This window comes from Vigna umbellata, chromosome 1, assembly GCF_029865625.1.
Source record: "Vigna umbellata cultivar VRB3 chromosome 1, Vumbellata_1.0, whole genome shotgun sequence".
Taxonomy (NCBI): domain Eukaryota; kingdom Viridiplantae; phylum Streptophyta; class Magnoliopsida; order Fabales; family Fabaceae; genus Vigna; species Vigna umbellata.
This window is the reverse complement of record NC_142165.1, coordinates 90,525,072-90,542,326: the sequence shown is the minus strand read 5'-3', so window position 1 is coordinate 90,542,326 and position 17,255 is coordinate 90,525,072. Positions and strand designations below refer to the sequence as shown.

The 17,255-nt window shown below is 45.0% G+C and overlaps 2 protein-coding genes across 2 annotated transcripts; both read left to right on the top strand.

The window, feature by feature from the left end:
- The first annotated feature begins 468 nt into the window (after positions 1–468).
- Positions 469–6,335, top strand: LOC148206767 (uncharacterized). Its single transcript, XM_088108758.1, has 3 exons — positions 469–646; positions 940–5,415; positions 5,503–6,335. The coding sequence occupies exons 1-3, from the start codon at positions 469–471 to the stop codon at positions 6,333–6,335; spliced, it is 5,487 nt and encodes a 1,828-aa protein (XP_087964884.1).
- Positions 6,336–14,777: 8,442 nt separating this feature from the next.
- Positions 14,778–17,180, top strand: LOC124821218 (FMN-linked oxidoreductases superfamily protein). The gene is made up of 3 exons (XM_047293081.2): positions 14,778–15,277; positions 15,363–15,469; positions 16,183–17,180. Exons 1-3 carry the CDS (start codon positions 14,912–14,914, stop codon positions 16,913–16,915), a joined length of 1,206 nt encoding a protein of 401 aa, XP_047149037.1. The 5' UTR covers positions 14,778–14,911; the 3' UTR covers positions 16,916–17,180.
- Positions 17,181–17,255: the final 75 nt, after the last annotated feature.

Genomic DNA, 17,255 nt, shown 5'->3' with positions numbered 1-17,255 from the left:
AGTGAATGTGTGAAATCAAAGGAAAGACTAATGCTACTATGACAACGTTTGTTTATTAGCGTTTGATATCTTGTTTTGAAAGCGTGTTTTTAGATTAAGAAATTCAGAAAATCTGCCACCAAAATCTTCAGCTTTCAACCCACTTTTAATTGTTTATGCCTTCAAAAGCTAGTAAGGTGATTCACAGTAACTTAAAGGTACAAGAGAGTGCATATTTGAGTCATGTCACTAAAGACCCTTGTAAAACCTTAAAAAATATGTAATTAAGTCTAAGATGGTAGTGGGAGTAGGAAGTGGAATCAATTATAATTTAATAAAGTTCAATAAAAATGGATTTGGTAGCTTCCCACAGGATTCAATTTCACCACTTTAAACAATTTATGACTATCATTTCTGTATCTGCAAGGGCCGGACACCGTACGGAAGGATCCATGTGAGCGGACGCCCAAGCTAATTGGGCGGATCTCCATGCGGACGAGGCGGACGCCCATATCACATGGGCGGACACGACGAGCAAAACCGGACGCCGTACGGAAGAGCCCACATGGGCGGACCCCACATGGACGGATCTTCGCGGACACGGCCAGCAAAACCGGACGCCGGACCAAAGATCCCACATGGGCGGATCTCACATGGGCGGATCTCCGTGCGCGCGAGGCAGACGCCCATTTCACATGGGCGGACGTCCACGCCCGCCAAAACACTAATCAACATGACTTAAGGAAAAGTAGCCTGGTTTAAAGGTAAGTAGAAATTAGAAGCTATTGGGCCGTTTTGGGCCGTGATTAACTTTTCACTAATCCCAAGCCCATAGCGAAAACTATAAATACAGGTCCACGGTGAGTGGTAGATAGGTTACATTCAATGCACATTTATTGCTATCCCTTGAGAAAGACCATTGCTCTGAAACTGACTTTGGCATCGGAGAATCTTTTGTAGGTCTCCACCCCTCCGGATCAAGAGGAAAGTCAAAGCTTGGAAAGAAGATCCGCCGTCTGGAGAAGATCGAAGAAGAGCTGGAAGATTTAGAACCGCACTGCCCTACTACACATCCGAAACATTTGGCGCCCACCGTGGGGCCGTGTGACTTAAAAAACCCAATGGTGACCACGAGAAACATGAGCTTAGACGATCCCGCTGAGATGATGCGCGTGCTACAACAAAAAATGGACGAGATGCAGCAACGTCATGAAGAAGAGATGGCGGCCGTGAAGGCCGACTGCGAAGCCCGGATAGCTCGGGAGATCGGGCGGATGAACGGGGAAGAACGAACGAAGGATAAAGGAAAGGGGGTGGAAGGAGAACGCCCGCCCCCGGGTACCGAGAGCGATAGGACTTGGAGGCCTTCCGGATCGGAGGCAGCGGAAAGCAAGGCTAAGTCGGTGCACGCGGAAAGCGCTGCCGAGGACGGACGGATGGTTATCAAGCCGGAGCCTTCATCCACCCTATTGCTTCCATTCACCCAAAGCATAATGAATGTCCAAATCTCGGAGCAATTCATGGCTCCGCAGTTCAAAATGTATAACGGAACGACGGACCCCGCGTCCCATATCCAGACATTCTCAAATGCGATGGCGTTCCGGACAGGCAATGACGCCATTTGGTGCCGAGCATTCTCGCTCTCGTTAGAAGACGAGGCACTGGAATGGTTCAACACCCTCCCCCCTAATTCTATAGAAAACTTTGCTGATTTGAAACAACTATTCATCAAGCAATTCGCGGCCAGTAGCACCCAAGACTTGACCGTGTTTGAATTAATGACCCTCAAGCAGGGGAAGGACGAAACACTACGGACGTTTATGGATAGGTACCAGAAGACCGTCCGCCGCGTAAAAAGCTTGACCCCTGAGCTTGCCCTTCATTATATCCTGCCGGCCTTAAAACCGGGACCATTCAAGGATAGTGTCTGCAGGCGTGCTCCTAAAACAATGGAGGAGCTGAGGGAGAGAGCAGCTGACGAGATAAGGGTGGAGGAGATGAAACTCTCCTACAAAAAGGAAAATCAAGAAGTTAGAGAAAAGGCGGACGGTAATAAAATCGGTCCGTCGACGAGAAAAACGTTCGGCCTTAGACCCGGGGAGCACAAGAAAGGACCCCGCTTCCAACAGTATACACCTTTGAACGCCTCAAGGGAGAAAATCCTTCGGGAGGCCCTGAGTGCAGAGTTGATAACAGAGCATGAAGGGCTCCCGACTTCGAAGAACGCTGACCGGAGCAAACACTGCTCCTACCACAAAAATATGGGTCACAGCACCGAAGAGTGCTGGACCCTCAAGGACAAAATAGAGGAGCTCATCCGGGCGGGAAAGCTCAAGAAATACGTCCGCGATGAGCGTCCGCCACAACCAACCGAACGGCCTGCTCAGAGGCCGGCCTACCGAAAGGACAAGCCAAAGAACGCGAGGGCGGAGCGACCACGCTCAGAAAGGCGACCAAGCCGAAGCCGTAGCAGGGAACGCCCATTGAGAGGGCATATCAACACCATTTCCGGAGGATTCGCGAGAGGAGGATCATCTTCCTCCGCCCGTAAGCGCCATCTTCGGGCCCTCCATTCCGTCCATGTGATTGACAAGCCGCGCCGATCCATGCCGCCCATCACATTCTCCGACGAAGACTTTCACGCCCCTGATCCCGACCAGGACGACCCAATGGTCATAACGGCAGAAATAGCACGGTACGGGATAAGCAAAGTTCTAGTTGACCAAGGAAGTTCGGTCAACATCCTTTACTGGAAGACTTTCCTGCAGATGGATATCGCAGAAGACCTGATTGTTCCTTACGATGGGCAAATAGTCGGGTTCGCAGGAGAGAGAGTTGACACAAGGGGATACGTGGAGTTGAGGACGAGGTTGGGGACGGGACGATCTAGCGAGGAGAAGAGGGTCCGGTATCTGCTGGTAGAGGCTAGCACCTCATATAACGTGCTGCTCGGAAGGCCGTGCTTAAACGCTTTTGGAGCGATCGTCTCTACCCTCCACCTCACAATGAAATACCCCTCCGAGAAGGGAACTATTTGTACAGTCCGGGCGGACCAGAAGACGGCGCGAGAATGTTACGCAGCAGGGTTGAAGTTGCACGTCCGTCCCGTAAAAAGGCGGGCGGCCGGCTCGGAGGTGGCCATGGCCGACCTTGATCCTAGGACGAATACCGAGGACCGGCTGGAACCTATGGGAGAAACCCAACCTATCCTGATAGGAAAGGAACCTGCCCAAACCACTCTCATCGCCAGGGAGCTGAACCCCGAAATGGAAAAGGAGTTGAGAGCACTCTTGTGGAGGAACCGTGATCTCTTTGCGTGGACGGCAGCGGATATGCCAGGCATTCATCCTGCGGTGATGTGCCACAAGCTCTCGCTTTTCCAGAATGCACGACCTATAGCCCAGAAAAAGCGAAGAATGGGCGAGGAGAAGCGCAAAGCGGTCGAGGAGGAGGTAGAGAAGTTGAAGAGAGCCGGATTCGTCCGGGCTGTCACCTACACCACATGGCTAGCTAACGTGGTCATGGTGAAGAAGGCCAGCGGGAAGTGGCGCATGTGTACCGACTACACGGATCTGAACAAGGCCTGCCCGAAGGATTCGCACCCCCTACCCAGCATAGACGCCCTGGTGGACGGCGCCTCCGGACACCGAGTGTTGAGTTTCCTGGATGCGTATTCCGGGTATAATCAGATACCCATGTACGGACCAGACATCGAGAAGACAGCGTTCATCACAGAGAAGGCTAACTTCTGCTATGAGGTTATGCCGTTCGGCCTGAAGAATGCGGGGGCGACATACCAGCGCCTAATGGATCGAATCTTCCGGGACCAGATAGGCCGGTGCATGGACGTATATGTGGACGACATGGTGGTCCGATCGGCAGATGGAGAGGGACACATCCAAGACCTTGAGGAGGTTTTTCGCCAAGTCAGGAAATTCGGCATGCGCTTGAACCCCGCAAAGTGTACATTCGGGGTAGCAGCCGGAAAGTTCTTGGGTTTTATGCTAACTTCAAGGGGGATTGAGGCTAACCCGGACAAGTGTGACGCGGTACTGCAAATGCAGAGTCCGGCCACCCTTAAGGAAGTCCAGAGACTGGTCGGACGCCTCACTGCCTTGTCCCGGTTTATCCCCAAGCTAGCAGAGCGGATGAGGCCGGTCCTGCGTAAGCTGAAAAAAGGGGCTGGCCCGGCGTGGGACGACGAATGCGAGCGAGCGTTCCAAGACGTCAAAGCCATTCTAAGTAACCCACCCGTCATGAACCGCCCGGTTCCGGGTGGAGATTTGCATATCTTCTTGGGAGTATCTGAAACGGCCATCAGCGCCGTATTGATGCAAGAGCGGCCTCAAGCGAGGTTAATTTACTTCGTGAGTCGAACGCTCCTAGATGCAGAAACCCGGTATCAGCGGGTAGAGAAGGTGGCCTTGGCTTTATTGCACGCGTCCCGAAGGCTTCGCCCTTACTTTCAAAGTTATCAAGTGATAGTCCGAACGGACTTCCCAATCTCCAAAATCCTCAGAAAGCCGGACCTAGCCGGACGGATGGTGGCATGGGCAGTAGAGCTCTTAGAGTTCGGCTTGCGCTATGAACCAAGGGGATCGGTTAAAGGCCAACATTTGGCAGATTTCGCGGCCGAATTACCCCCACCCGGCCTAGAAGACTGGAATCTGTACGTGGACGGAGCGTCCGGACGTTCGATAAGCGGGGCCGGCATCGTCCTTGAAGGCCCCAATGGATTCTTACTGGAGCATTCCTTGATATTCAAATTCAAAGTATCCAACAACCAGGCCGAGTATGAGGCCCTGGTAGCCGGCCTCGAGTTGGCAAAAGACATGGGGGCGCGGAGGATAACCTGCCGGACGGACTCTGAGTTGGTGGTAGGCCAAATGAACGGCAACTTCCAAGTCAGAGAGGAGCGCCTTTTACGATACTACCAACGAGCGACGGAACTCGCAAGGGCGTTCGATAAAGTTGACATACAGCACATTCCCAGAGAACAAAACACGAGGGCGGACATACTGTCTAAACTCAGTTCGGGAAAGGAAAAGGGACAGTTGACTACTGTCGTGCGGCAAGTTCTACTTCAGCCTTCGGTAGAATGCTCGGCGGTATCCGATGGAGGGCAGGACTGGCGTGCAGAAATCAGGGAGATCATGACCCGCCAGGACGAGGGGCGGACGGTAGGTCCGGGCGAAGCCAAGAAAATCGCCCGTTACCTTATCGTGGGGGATGACTTATACCGAAGAGGATTCTCCTCCCCCCTCCTTAAGTGCTTGGGGAACGAAGAGGCACGCTATGTCATGGACGAGCTACACAACGGCGTTTGTGGTTTCCACACAGGCTGGAGAACGTTAAAAGCCCGGTTACTGAGAGCCGGATATTATTGGCCTACCATGGAGGCGGACACAAAAGCGTTCGTCCGGCGCTGCGTTCGCTGTCAGGAACATTCCAACAATTCCCACCTACCGCCACATACCTTAAGTTCAATATCTTCCCCATGACCATTCGCCCAATGGGGAATAGACATCGTAGGACCATTCCCAGTAGGGCGAGCGCAGAAGAAGTTCCTCTTGGTGGCGGTGGATTACTTCACCAAGTGGGTAGAGGCCGAGCCCTTGGCGACCATCACGGCTGCCCAGGTCCAGAAGTTCTGTTGGAAATTAATATGTCGCTTCGGCCTCCCTCGATCCATCATCACTGATAACGGCCGGCAGTTTATCGACAAAAAACTAGCTGAATTCTTCAAGGGATTGGGGATTAAGCACGTTACCAGCTCTATAGAGCATCCCCAGACGAACGGTCAAGCCGAAGCAATGAACAAAGCCATAGTCTCAGAACTTAAGAGGCGTTTGGGGGAAAGAAAGGGGGCATGGGTGGACGAACTACCCGAGGTCCTATGGGCATATAGATGCACACCTCATGGAACCACAGGCGAAACCCCTTTTAACCTAACCTATGGTACTGATGCCATGTTACCGGTTGAACTGGGCGAACCGTCCTTAAGGCGGGAGGTTGAAGATTTGAACCTCAACGACCAAGAGTTGAGGATCGAGTTGGATACCCTGGACGAACGGCGAGACCGGGCGGCACTGAGAGCCGAAGCGTGCAAGCGAATGGTCGAAAGAAAATACAACTCCAAGGTCCGGCCAAGAAGCTTCCAGGAGGGAGACCTAGTATGGAGAAAAGCGGGCGACGCCCGCCGAAACCCGGCACATGGAAAGCTCGCCGCCAAGTGGGAGGGGCCATTCAAGGTACGGGAATCCCTCGGAAACGGGGCATACAGGCTGGAACGCATGGACGGACGTCCCATCGCCAACACTTGGAACGCCACACATTTGAAGTTTCATTTTAGTTAATTTCATTTACTTATTTCTATGTACTCCCACAATCAATCAAACGAGATATCTGTTGTCCCCTGTGAAGCATCTTGTAGAAAGTTAATAGAAAAAGCGTTTTAGCGCCGCTCTCAACTCGATCAACCAAGACGAAGGGATTGTCCGCCCTACCAAACTCCAAGCCGGTGAGTGTTCCAACGAGAACAACTCTCGGCCTGGTTGGGCGACACCACGGAAGGATTGTCCGCCCTACCAAACTCCACGCCGGTGAGTGTTCCAACGAGAACAACTCTCGGCCTGGTTGGGCGACACCGCGAAAGGATTGTCCGCCCTACCAAACTCCACGCCGGTGAGTGTTCCAACGAGAACAACTCTCGGCCTGGTTGGGTGACCGCGAAAGGATTGTCCGCCCTACCAAACTCCACGCCGGTGAGTGTTCCAACGAGAACAACTCTCGGCCTGGTTGGGCGACACCGCGAAAGGATTGTCCGCCCTACCAAACTCCACGCCGGTGAGTGCTCCAACGAGAACAACTCTCGGCCTGGTTGGGTGACTGCGAAAGGATTGTCCGCCCTACCAAACTCCACGCCGGTGAGTGTTCCAACGAGAACAACTCTCGGCCTGGTTGGGTGACCGCGAAAGGATTGTCCGCACTACCAAAATCCAAGTTGGCGATTGTTCCAACGAGAACAATTCTCGGCTTGGTTGGGCGACGCTATGCAACTAAACCGGATAAAAATAAAGGCAGATAAAGATGTGCAAAATTAAAGAGCTGTGTATTAATCATTTGCGCTTAAAGGCGCTGAGATCTACAAAAAAGACCGCCCAGCCAACCTCTGGAACACTCGAGACGTTGGATGGACGGTCGAAAGATACACCTCCAAAAAACAATATTAAAAAAGAGAAAAATTCTAATTCTTCCCGCCCCCAGCGACCTCCACGGGCGGCTCGTTCTCTTCGACGGCATTCAAGTCCACAAGGACGCCGTTGAAGACGTCCTTTTCTATATCCACGCCCAGAGCAAAGGGATCCTGGACGCCCGCCAAGAGAGTCACTTGGCGAAGGGCTTTGTTGAATCCCTCCTCATGTTCAAAAAGGATGGTGGACTCCAACTCAGCAATCTGTTCCTTGGCCTTAGCCACTTCAAGAGTGAGCTCCTCATTGGCCTTGGCGCGGCACGACTCGGCCTCCTTCGAGCGGGTTACCTCCGCCTCCAGCAGCTCAATTTTCTGGCGGCTCTCTTCCGCCAAACGCTCCTGCTCAATCCGGGCGGCTTCCAACCCTTCAGCGGACTCCCTCTTAGCTTTTTCTAGCTCGGCCTCAAGCTGCTCGATCCTCTTATCGTATTCGTCTTGATTAAGTACCATCTCCTCCAAAGTCAGCTGAAGGGAGGCCGCGTTTTTCTTCTCCCGGTCAAGCTCGGCCCGGACCTCTGCCACTCCGGGGCGGTCGGCCCACTCCTTCAAATACCAAGCCAAGGCGGAGGTCCGGGTTGACATCTCCAGCATGGCGTTAGTAAGCTCCAACTCGGAAAGTGGTTCAATGAGCGCCCGTTGGGAAGAGCTCATGTGAAATTTGGTGCGGTCGCTCATGCTGAAGGCCGGGCTAAAAATGCCGCCAGGAAGAGGAACGAACGGGGCTTTCCCCCGATCCTTCTCCTTGTCTTTGCCCTTCCGGGCCTTCTTCGAGGCCGAGCGAGATGACGACCCCTCTTTGTCTCGTCGCCCCTCCGCAGTAGGATCTGCTCTCTTGCGCTTCGAGAGATCGGCTGAAACAGTGGCCGCCTCAGACAAAGGTTCCACTTGGGCGGCCTCCAATTCCGGCGGAGGATTGGAAGGCGGTGCCTGCATACTGTGACCCCCGGTTCCGGCAGCAGGGGTGACTCCTACCTTAGGAGCAGCGCGGGTGGTCGCCTGGCGGACCCCCGAAGGAGGAGGACGGGGCGCATCTGGAACAACAGTCGGCCGGGCGGTCGACGAGCTAGCCCCAGACTTCTTCCTCAGTGCGAAAAAGTTGGATTTGCGGAGACCAGGATTCGTCATTAATTCTGCAAGAGACAGGAAAATTCAGAAAATTTAACGTCAGTAAGCGAAAAACAAATACACCCAACGGGACAAGACCATACCGAACGCCTTTGGTCCACAATCTTCGAGACTAAGGCATTCGACCAAGTGGCGGGCGGATATCCGGCGGGGGAGGGCGTTAATGGTGCGCACAGCTTCTAGGTCGGCTGCTGTCAAGGCTCCTGTAGAAGTCGCCCTTATGTGTCGAGGATCTCTCGTCCAATAAAGTGGAAACAGCGGATTCCCTTCACCGTCAGAAAATTCGCGGACGCCGACTTTGTTAATGATTATTTTAAAGTAATGTTGTTTAAAATTCTTGAACGAATCAGAGAAGGGGCGAAAAAGGGTCCTGCCCCGTACCGATCTAAAAGACACCCAACCGCCAGAACGGGATGGGCGGACTACGAAGTAATGAAAGAAAACCGGGATGGTTGGGGTGACACCTACTGCCAAACACATAGCGAGAAAAGCCTGCACGGCCGCCCACGAGTTGGGGTGCAGCTGCGTTGGAGCCACGTTGACCTCCCGAAGAATAGCCGTTTGAAATTTAGTAAAGGGAACCCGGACAAAAAGGTGGGTGAAGAAAGCCACATACATGAAAAAGAAATCGTACGGACTAGACCGCCCATCGTGGAAAACCCTCTCATTTAGCAAAGTTACCCCGGCTTTAATTAACTTAGAGTCCTCCACATCCCGGACAATATGGGTGCGACGAACCTGCCACACTAAATCCTTGCGAAAGGCGTAAGAGGAAGCATACCGGCTAGGAACAGGGGGAGCCAAGTCAGACACAGCCACCCCTTGACCTTCCGGTTCAAAGGGGGACCCGACCACGGAAATACCGCCCTTGAGCAGGAATAACGGCAAGCCATGAAAAATCCGGTCATCCGCCGCCGTCGGTGAATCGGGATCCGCCCCAGAAGACCCAATCGCCTCCTCCAAAAAGTGAGAAGACACTGAGCTGAGAGAATCGCTGCTGTCGCCCCGCACCGACCCCTCCCGGACTCCACCCGACGATCCAGAACCTGACTCGATGGACACAGACGCCATTTATTACCTGAGGGAAAAAAGAATCTTGAGCTCGTGAATGATGAGGATAAGCGAAAATGACACCATCTATTCCGCTATTTATAGGGAAAAATTAGTAACCGTTGAATGTATCTTGGCCGTCTAGATTTGGTACAACCAACGCTCCAGATTTGGCGACGCTTCAGCCCTATTCAATGGGGACGCGCCACGTGTTTTCCCGCCTGAAATTCGAATTCAAAAAGCCCACTGGATAAAGCCCAATTACGGGTTCCCGACCCCCACGCGCCGTATCCAAAATCCTACGTTCACTACGTGTACTAGGACTTGGGGGGCTTGTGTATCAGAGAGTGTCGGGCGCCGTACAAGGGACGCCCGAAATACCGAAACCGCCGAAGGGCGCCGAAGTGCCAGGCGCCGTACGAAGGGCGCCGAAGTGCCAGGCGCCGTGCGAAAGACGCCCGAAATACCGGGCGCCATACGGAAGGACCGTCCGGTTGCCCAATGATCGCCTACCCAGATGTACCGGAGTCCACTCCGGAGGCCACGGTGACTTACGACAATGCCTGTACGCAATCGTATAAGGCAAAGCCGGAGGCTCATGCGTTGAAGAGCCGGCCAAAGATTGAACCTAGACCCGGTATAAACTCTCCTAACCCTCTTGTAGCAGGGAGGAACACCTACCAACCGGGTCGAACCTCTTTATAAGAAAAACTTTGAAGAACTCACAAGGAATTCTACCATCACAGAGCAGCCCGACACGACAGCCACTGCATCAAATCTTGCCTGTTAAGTGACCCAAAGTCCTACGTTCACTACGGGCACTAGGACTTGGGGGGCTTGTGTATCTGCAAGGGCCGGACACCGTACGGAAGGATCCATGTGAGCGGACGCCCAAGCTAATTGGGCGGATCTCCATGCGGACGAGGCGGACGCCCATATCACATGGGCGGACACGACGAGCAAAACCGGACGCCGTACGGAAGAGCCCACATGGGCGGACCCCACATGGACGGATCTTCGCGGACACGGCCAGCAAAACCGGACGCCGGACCAAAGATCCCACATGGGCGGATCTCACATGGGCGGATCTCCGTGCGCGCGAGGCAGACGCCCATTTCACATGGGCGGACGTCCACGCCCGCCAAAACACTAATCAACATGACTTAAGGAAAAGTAGCCTGGTTTAAAGGTAAGTAGAAATTAGAAGCTATTGGGCCGTTTTGGGCCGTGATTAACTTTTCACTAATCCCAAGCCCATAGCGAAAACTATAAATACAGGTCCACGGTGAGTGGTAGATAGGTTACATTCAATGCACATTTATTGCTATCCCTTGAGAAAGACCATTGCTCTGAAACTGACTTTGGCATCGGAGAATCTTTTGTAGGTCTCCACCCCTCCGGATCAAGAGGAAAGTCAAAGCTTGGAAAGAAGATCCGCCGTCTGGAGAAGATCGAAGAAGAGCTGGAAGATTTAGAACCGCACTGCCCTACTACACATCCGAAACAATTTCTAAAATTATGATACTTCTTTTAAATTCTTATACGTAATCAACTTTAAATTTGATTTAATTTTACAAAATTATTTGTAAAATAGTATACTTATCAATCAATGTAGAGACTTCTAATATACTTTTTATCTATGTAATGTTTTTTATATCGATATTTCCTTAACTATTGAAATTCCCATCTATCATTAATATTGAAATAATTAATTACAAAGCTTCAGATCATGTCTCAAACATCCTTAATGAAAGAAGATTATCGAAAGACACCATAAAATTAACTTAATTATACAATTAGAAAATCATTTAAGTGACATATAAATTATATAAGAATAAATTTGCGTAATAATATTAAGACAGTAAAATCTAAAAATATTTTCGGATGTAAACATTTACTTAAATTATATAATTTATAATTTTTTTAAAATAATATTTATATTGTAAAATGTAAAAAGGACTTTCATATCCGTAAATCTATTTGAAAATGTACATTCTATAAATTATTTAAAAAGTATATTTCAAATTATACAATATCTTTTAAATTATACAATCTATAAAAGACTTATAGATGGTGAATCCACTTCCAAATTTATACACTCAAATGGTATAATATATATATATATATATATATATATATATATATATATATATATTCTTCTACAAACATCTTTCATGGCGGACACCTGCGATGCGGCTTTTTTGAAGGACAATAACTTTGGACTTGTGTTGTTGTTGTCAGAGATTCCTGTCTTAGCGTGGGTGTTGTTCAAGACCTCATCCGCGATCGGTTCACTCCAGTTCTATAAAATTTTTGTTTCTTCACCCTTCCCTTCAAGAATCGGAACTCCTTCAACCTTTATACCATTCAACATGTCATGTTCTCTTCAACTCTAGTCAATGTTGTTGCTTTGCTTTTGTTTATAATTCTTCTCGTGAATTAGCTCTAACTGTGTCATGTTTACTTTCCCTCATCGTTTTCATTTTAGTGAAATTGAACAATCATGGATCACAGGTCACCGGAGCTTGGGTAAGTAGTGAGAGAGAAGATGAAAGAGTCACATGGCTTCTGGATTCCACAGTGGAGGAAGATACTTTTAACTTTCGAATTAGTGTAAAAAGGGTAAAATAGGATTTCTGTTATATCTATGGGTGCAAAAGAGAAGTATAGAGGTGTTGGAAGAATTAGGTCTATAGTAATTATATTAAATGTTTGACGTTTTATCTATATTAACACAAATTCTATCAATCATTTATTATCATATAAAACTTATTAAAATAAATAAAATAAATGAATATAAAACATGAGAAGAACAAATCAAACTTTCATAAAAAGTTGGATTTCACATACCATATACAAAATATAATTATTATGAAAAAAGATTGAAATAAATACATAAAGATAAAACACAAAATCTATCAATCATTTATTATCATAGAAAATTTATTAAAATAAAAAAAATAAATGAATATAAAACATGAGGAAAACAAATCAAACTTTCATAAAAAGTTAGATTTCACAAAATATATGCAAAATATAATTATTATGCAAAAATTGAAATAAATACATGAAGATAAAATATTAAACCATTTATGATTTTTTATGAATAAAAATCCAATTATTTAATTTATAAGTATAATTATTTCTCTCATGAAAAACATTAAAAATTTAAAGTGCATATACTTACAAAAATACAATGATTTCATCTCCTTCTAATACTCTTGTTAACAGAGTAATTATCAACAAATTAGTTCATATTTTTAATTATTCAAAAATATTGGACAATAAAAGATCATGTTTTAGAATATATATTTATATCCAGTAACACTATTTGTTCTTAATAAGTGAATTTTAAGTCTAACTCAACTTTATAAAACTAGATTTTAAGATAAAATATATCAATGATAAAATTGAACTTACTTATTTATTCTCATTCTTTTTTATGAAAAAAATTAGGTCAATATAAGATAATATTTAAGAAACTATCAACATTTGAAAAACATATTGTAATGACCTATAATTCTGTCAAGTTCATATCTCATAATTATTTGTTCAATATAGAAGTTAATAGATATTTGACTTTTAACAAGAACAATATTATAGTAAAAACTGACTTATTACTAATTTTAGTTACTTAGACTGTGTTTGTTTTCATGAATGTTACTATTCATGTGAATATGTGAAGATGTATGTGTGAGGATTTGAGTTGTTCGTTTGTGTTAGTTGTAGAATGAGTGAGAGTCTGGATTTGAGGGATGAGTGAAATTTTACAATCCTTTTAAATTGCTTGGATTTGCATGAATTTATGAGAAATTTTTTAAATGATCTTGTTACAATTATCATATTCATGTTGTAGCAGGAATAGATTACAACAAAGCTTTATTCGATTTCAAGCTATGTTGAAAAAACACAATGCAACGTATTCGGTTTCAGCGACCTGTATTCAGTTCTATAGGGAGTGTATTCGATTACACCATCCTTATCCGGTTTCATTGCTTCGTATTCAGTTCCACCATCACTATATTTGGTTCCAACATGAGTGTATCGAGTTTCATCTCTTATACTCACAAAATATTATATTTTAAAAATAATTATTTTACTTTACTTAAATACAATTTTTTTCATTTTAATTTTTTTTCTCCTTATAATAATTTTTACAATTATATATATATATATATATATATATATATATATATTATTAACAATTATAATTTTATATTACTTTTACTACTAAGATTATTTTGGTAATCTTTACTTTTTATCAATTAAACCATTTTTTATATGTTATATCGGTCAAATCCTACACTAATTTTTACAAACTTTATTTTCAAATTCACTCTCATTCACTTCCAAATTCATTTAAAAAACAACAATCATCTTGTTCTCAAATTTCCTCAAATTCATTCACTTTCTCTGTTCTAAATCCATACATAACCTTAAAGATTAATTAGGTGTATTATCATTCTAATATTAACAAATAAAATTGGAATGTATTTTTTTGTATAAATAATTTTTTTTAACACAACTAAACCGAAATAAATATGTAATATGAAACAAATATGTCAAATAATGTAATAAATTCTAATACAAAGTATGATCATATAAGCATCCAATAAATAAATGAACGATGATACGGGATGGGAAATTAGTGATGTGAACCTTAATGTTAGCATAAGAAGCATAAATCGAAGAAGATATTTGACTAAAAATAAAATTGATATGATTAGGAAAGAAGAAAAGAAAACAAGTGCTCTAAATCACCACATCTCTCTTAACTAGAACACATAAATGTATCACATTATACATAAATTATTAGAAAAAAAAAATAGAAAACTTAACAACAATGTTAGTTTAAAACAGTAAAAGTATCAACTGATTTAGATATAGATAAAGTCTGTCCTTCCACTCCCTAACTTACGTAGGATTTAGGATTTAAGAGTGAGACGATGGTTTCCGAGAAAGAAATGTTTGTATTGTAATTGGTGTAAAATTCATTTTGTTGGTGGATACAACTTTGCAGATATAAAATGTTGTATTTCAATTACACTAATAGCACCAATATTTTGTTTCTATAATTTATGCCCTGATTGAGATAATGACTCTCGGTTTTAGACCGATTATATATTTAAGTTTTGATAGTGAAGTTGATGTCTATCAGTGATAAGAAATTCTAATTTTATTTATGTTTCTTGATGAGATTCATTACTCTTATTATTCTTAAATAAAATGAAAATTTTTAATTGTTTCTATATCTATAAATATATTTTATATATTGGCTATAGGATAAGTAGGGGAAAAAATTATTACATCCATACTGATTTATATTAGTTAAAATGTATGGGTTAGTTTGACATTATTTTACCGAGGGGAGTAACTTGAAAAAGCAGAAGAATAGAATCAAATACATACCTAAAATTGCCGGAAATATGATTTAGTGGATTGGTATTGAATTTGAAGCCATCCGATGGCGGCGATGGGTTTGCTCGCAAAACCCATCGAATATTGATGAAACCTAAACCCTATTCCGTTCCCCTTCTCAACCGATACTTTTGCGCGCAATCTCCTCCTCTCATGGCTCAAACCCCAGCTTGTCTCGATGCAGAACAACCGCATGACGACCACCATCAGCAGCACTTGGGTTTTCCGGCCCGGAGTCTAAGCGGAGAGTCTCGAGCGGAACGGGCTTGGGCTCACTGGGCCAAGTTGGGCCGACCCAGATTAATAGTGGCCCCGATGGTTGACAATTCGGAGTTGCCGTTTCGAATGCTGTGCCGCAAGTACGGTGCCCAGGGCGCCTACACCCCTATGCTCCATTCCCGCATCTTCTCCGAGACCGAAAAGTACAGGAACGAAGAATTCACCACTTGCAAGGTATGATAAATTGCAATAACCCATTTTTCTAATCGTGTTAATACTATTCGTGTTGCTTTGTTGTGACTTTTGGGAGAAACCGCAGGAGGATCGACCGCTCTTTGTTCAATTCTGTGCCAACGATCCTGATGTTTTGTTGGAAGCTGCACGCAAGGTCGAGCCTCACTGTGATTATGTTGATATTAATCTTGGGTAATGTATATTTACATTCTCTTTCCACCAAATTTGCTTCATTTCAGTACCTCCTGTGTTAACCACTTGGGCCATAGTTTATAGGAACAGGGGGAAATGGAAAGGAATGAATAAGTGTTCATGAATCCCTTTTAAATGGAAGTTGAAAGTTGTATGGAAACGAAAGATGTCCTTGGAGTTTTATTCATAGTTTTCCACCAGAATTTTTTTTGTTTGAATAGAAGTTTACCACATTTCATGTATCAAGGGATGGTAGTGTATTTTTAAAAACTTAAAGGAGAGGTTAGTGTAATTCAATCAATTTCCCAGGGAGGAAAGTAAGCTGAAGTTTATTATTGTATTTACCATACTAGGAATTCTTATTTGTTTTTGTTTTTTGGTAGAGAGACATTAGTAAGGTTAATGAGAGAAGCAGAGCCTCTCGAATTCCTCTGACAATTTAATACTCTGTACGCTGTATTCATCTGGTTTATCTTATTCCTACACCGTGCTCTGGCCAAACCCTTGATTCCTTCTGAATAAAACTTTCCTACACCGTACCCTGTATTCATCTGGTTTAGCGATCATCCACATAGCTAGGATGGAATATTATCACCTTAGAAATACAAAACTTTCTTTATTTCAAGCATGTTTTAACAATTGTCATCTGTCATCACTGTGCTTGGATTTTAGCTTTCTGATAAAATTTTGATGTATTTGATTTGATTTTGTAGGTGTCCGCAGCGCATTGCTAAACGAGGAAACTATGGTGCATTTTTGATGGATAACCTTCCTCTTGTGAAATCTCTAGTGGAAAAATTAGCTGTAAACCTCCAGGTTCCTGTTTCATGCAAAATTAGGCTCTTTCCCAATTTAGAAGACACTTTGAAGTATGCTAGGATGCTTGAAGAGGCTGGTTGCATGCTTTTAGCTGTTCATGGCAGGACCAGAGATGAGAAGGATGGGAAGAAATTTCGAGCAGACTGGAAAGCTATCAGGGCTGTAAAAAATGCAGTCAGGATCCCAGTCCTTGCAAATGGGAACATACGGCATATGAATGATGTTAGAGACTGTTTGGAAGAGACGGAGGTTGAAGGGGTACTTTCTGCTGAGACCCTGCTTGAAAATCCTGCTCTCTTTGCTGGATTTCGAACTGCCGAATGGGTGTCTGAAAGTGAAGGAACCAATGTGGATGGAAAACTAGACCAGGCAGATCTTCTAATAGAGTACTTGAAACTTTGTGAAAAGTATCCTGTGCCATGGAGAATGATTCGTTCTCATGTTCATAAATTGTTGGGAGGCTGGTTCAGCCTTCAGCCTCACATCAGGGAGGAGCTAAACAAGCAATCTAAACTGACTTTTGAATTTCTTTATGACATGGTAGATCGACTTAGGGATACAGGTACAAGGATCCCACTTTACAAAGATACCCGAGCAGAACTTACATCGGACAGTTACTCAGATTGACCCGGCTGCACACCAACATTTGGAGCTCGAAATTGAGCCAAAATCTCAATGAAAATATCTTATGTGGTATGAGGCCAGGCTAAGGTAGCATGATTACGCACGACTCAGATACAATTTTGTTATGATTAATTAGGAGTAAGAATGGTTAAAATATCCATTTTCTTATTTCTTTTGTTGTATTTGTCTTCATTCTTATGGCAATTGCCAATTGACAGTGTTGTACCCTATTAAAACGCTGATGCTTGATCAGAGCGGATTAATTTTACGTGATTGTCTTGAACGTTTCGTAAGTTAGATTTGGTTTGTGTTCTTAAAACGCCGACGATCTGGAAAAAAAAAA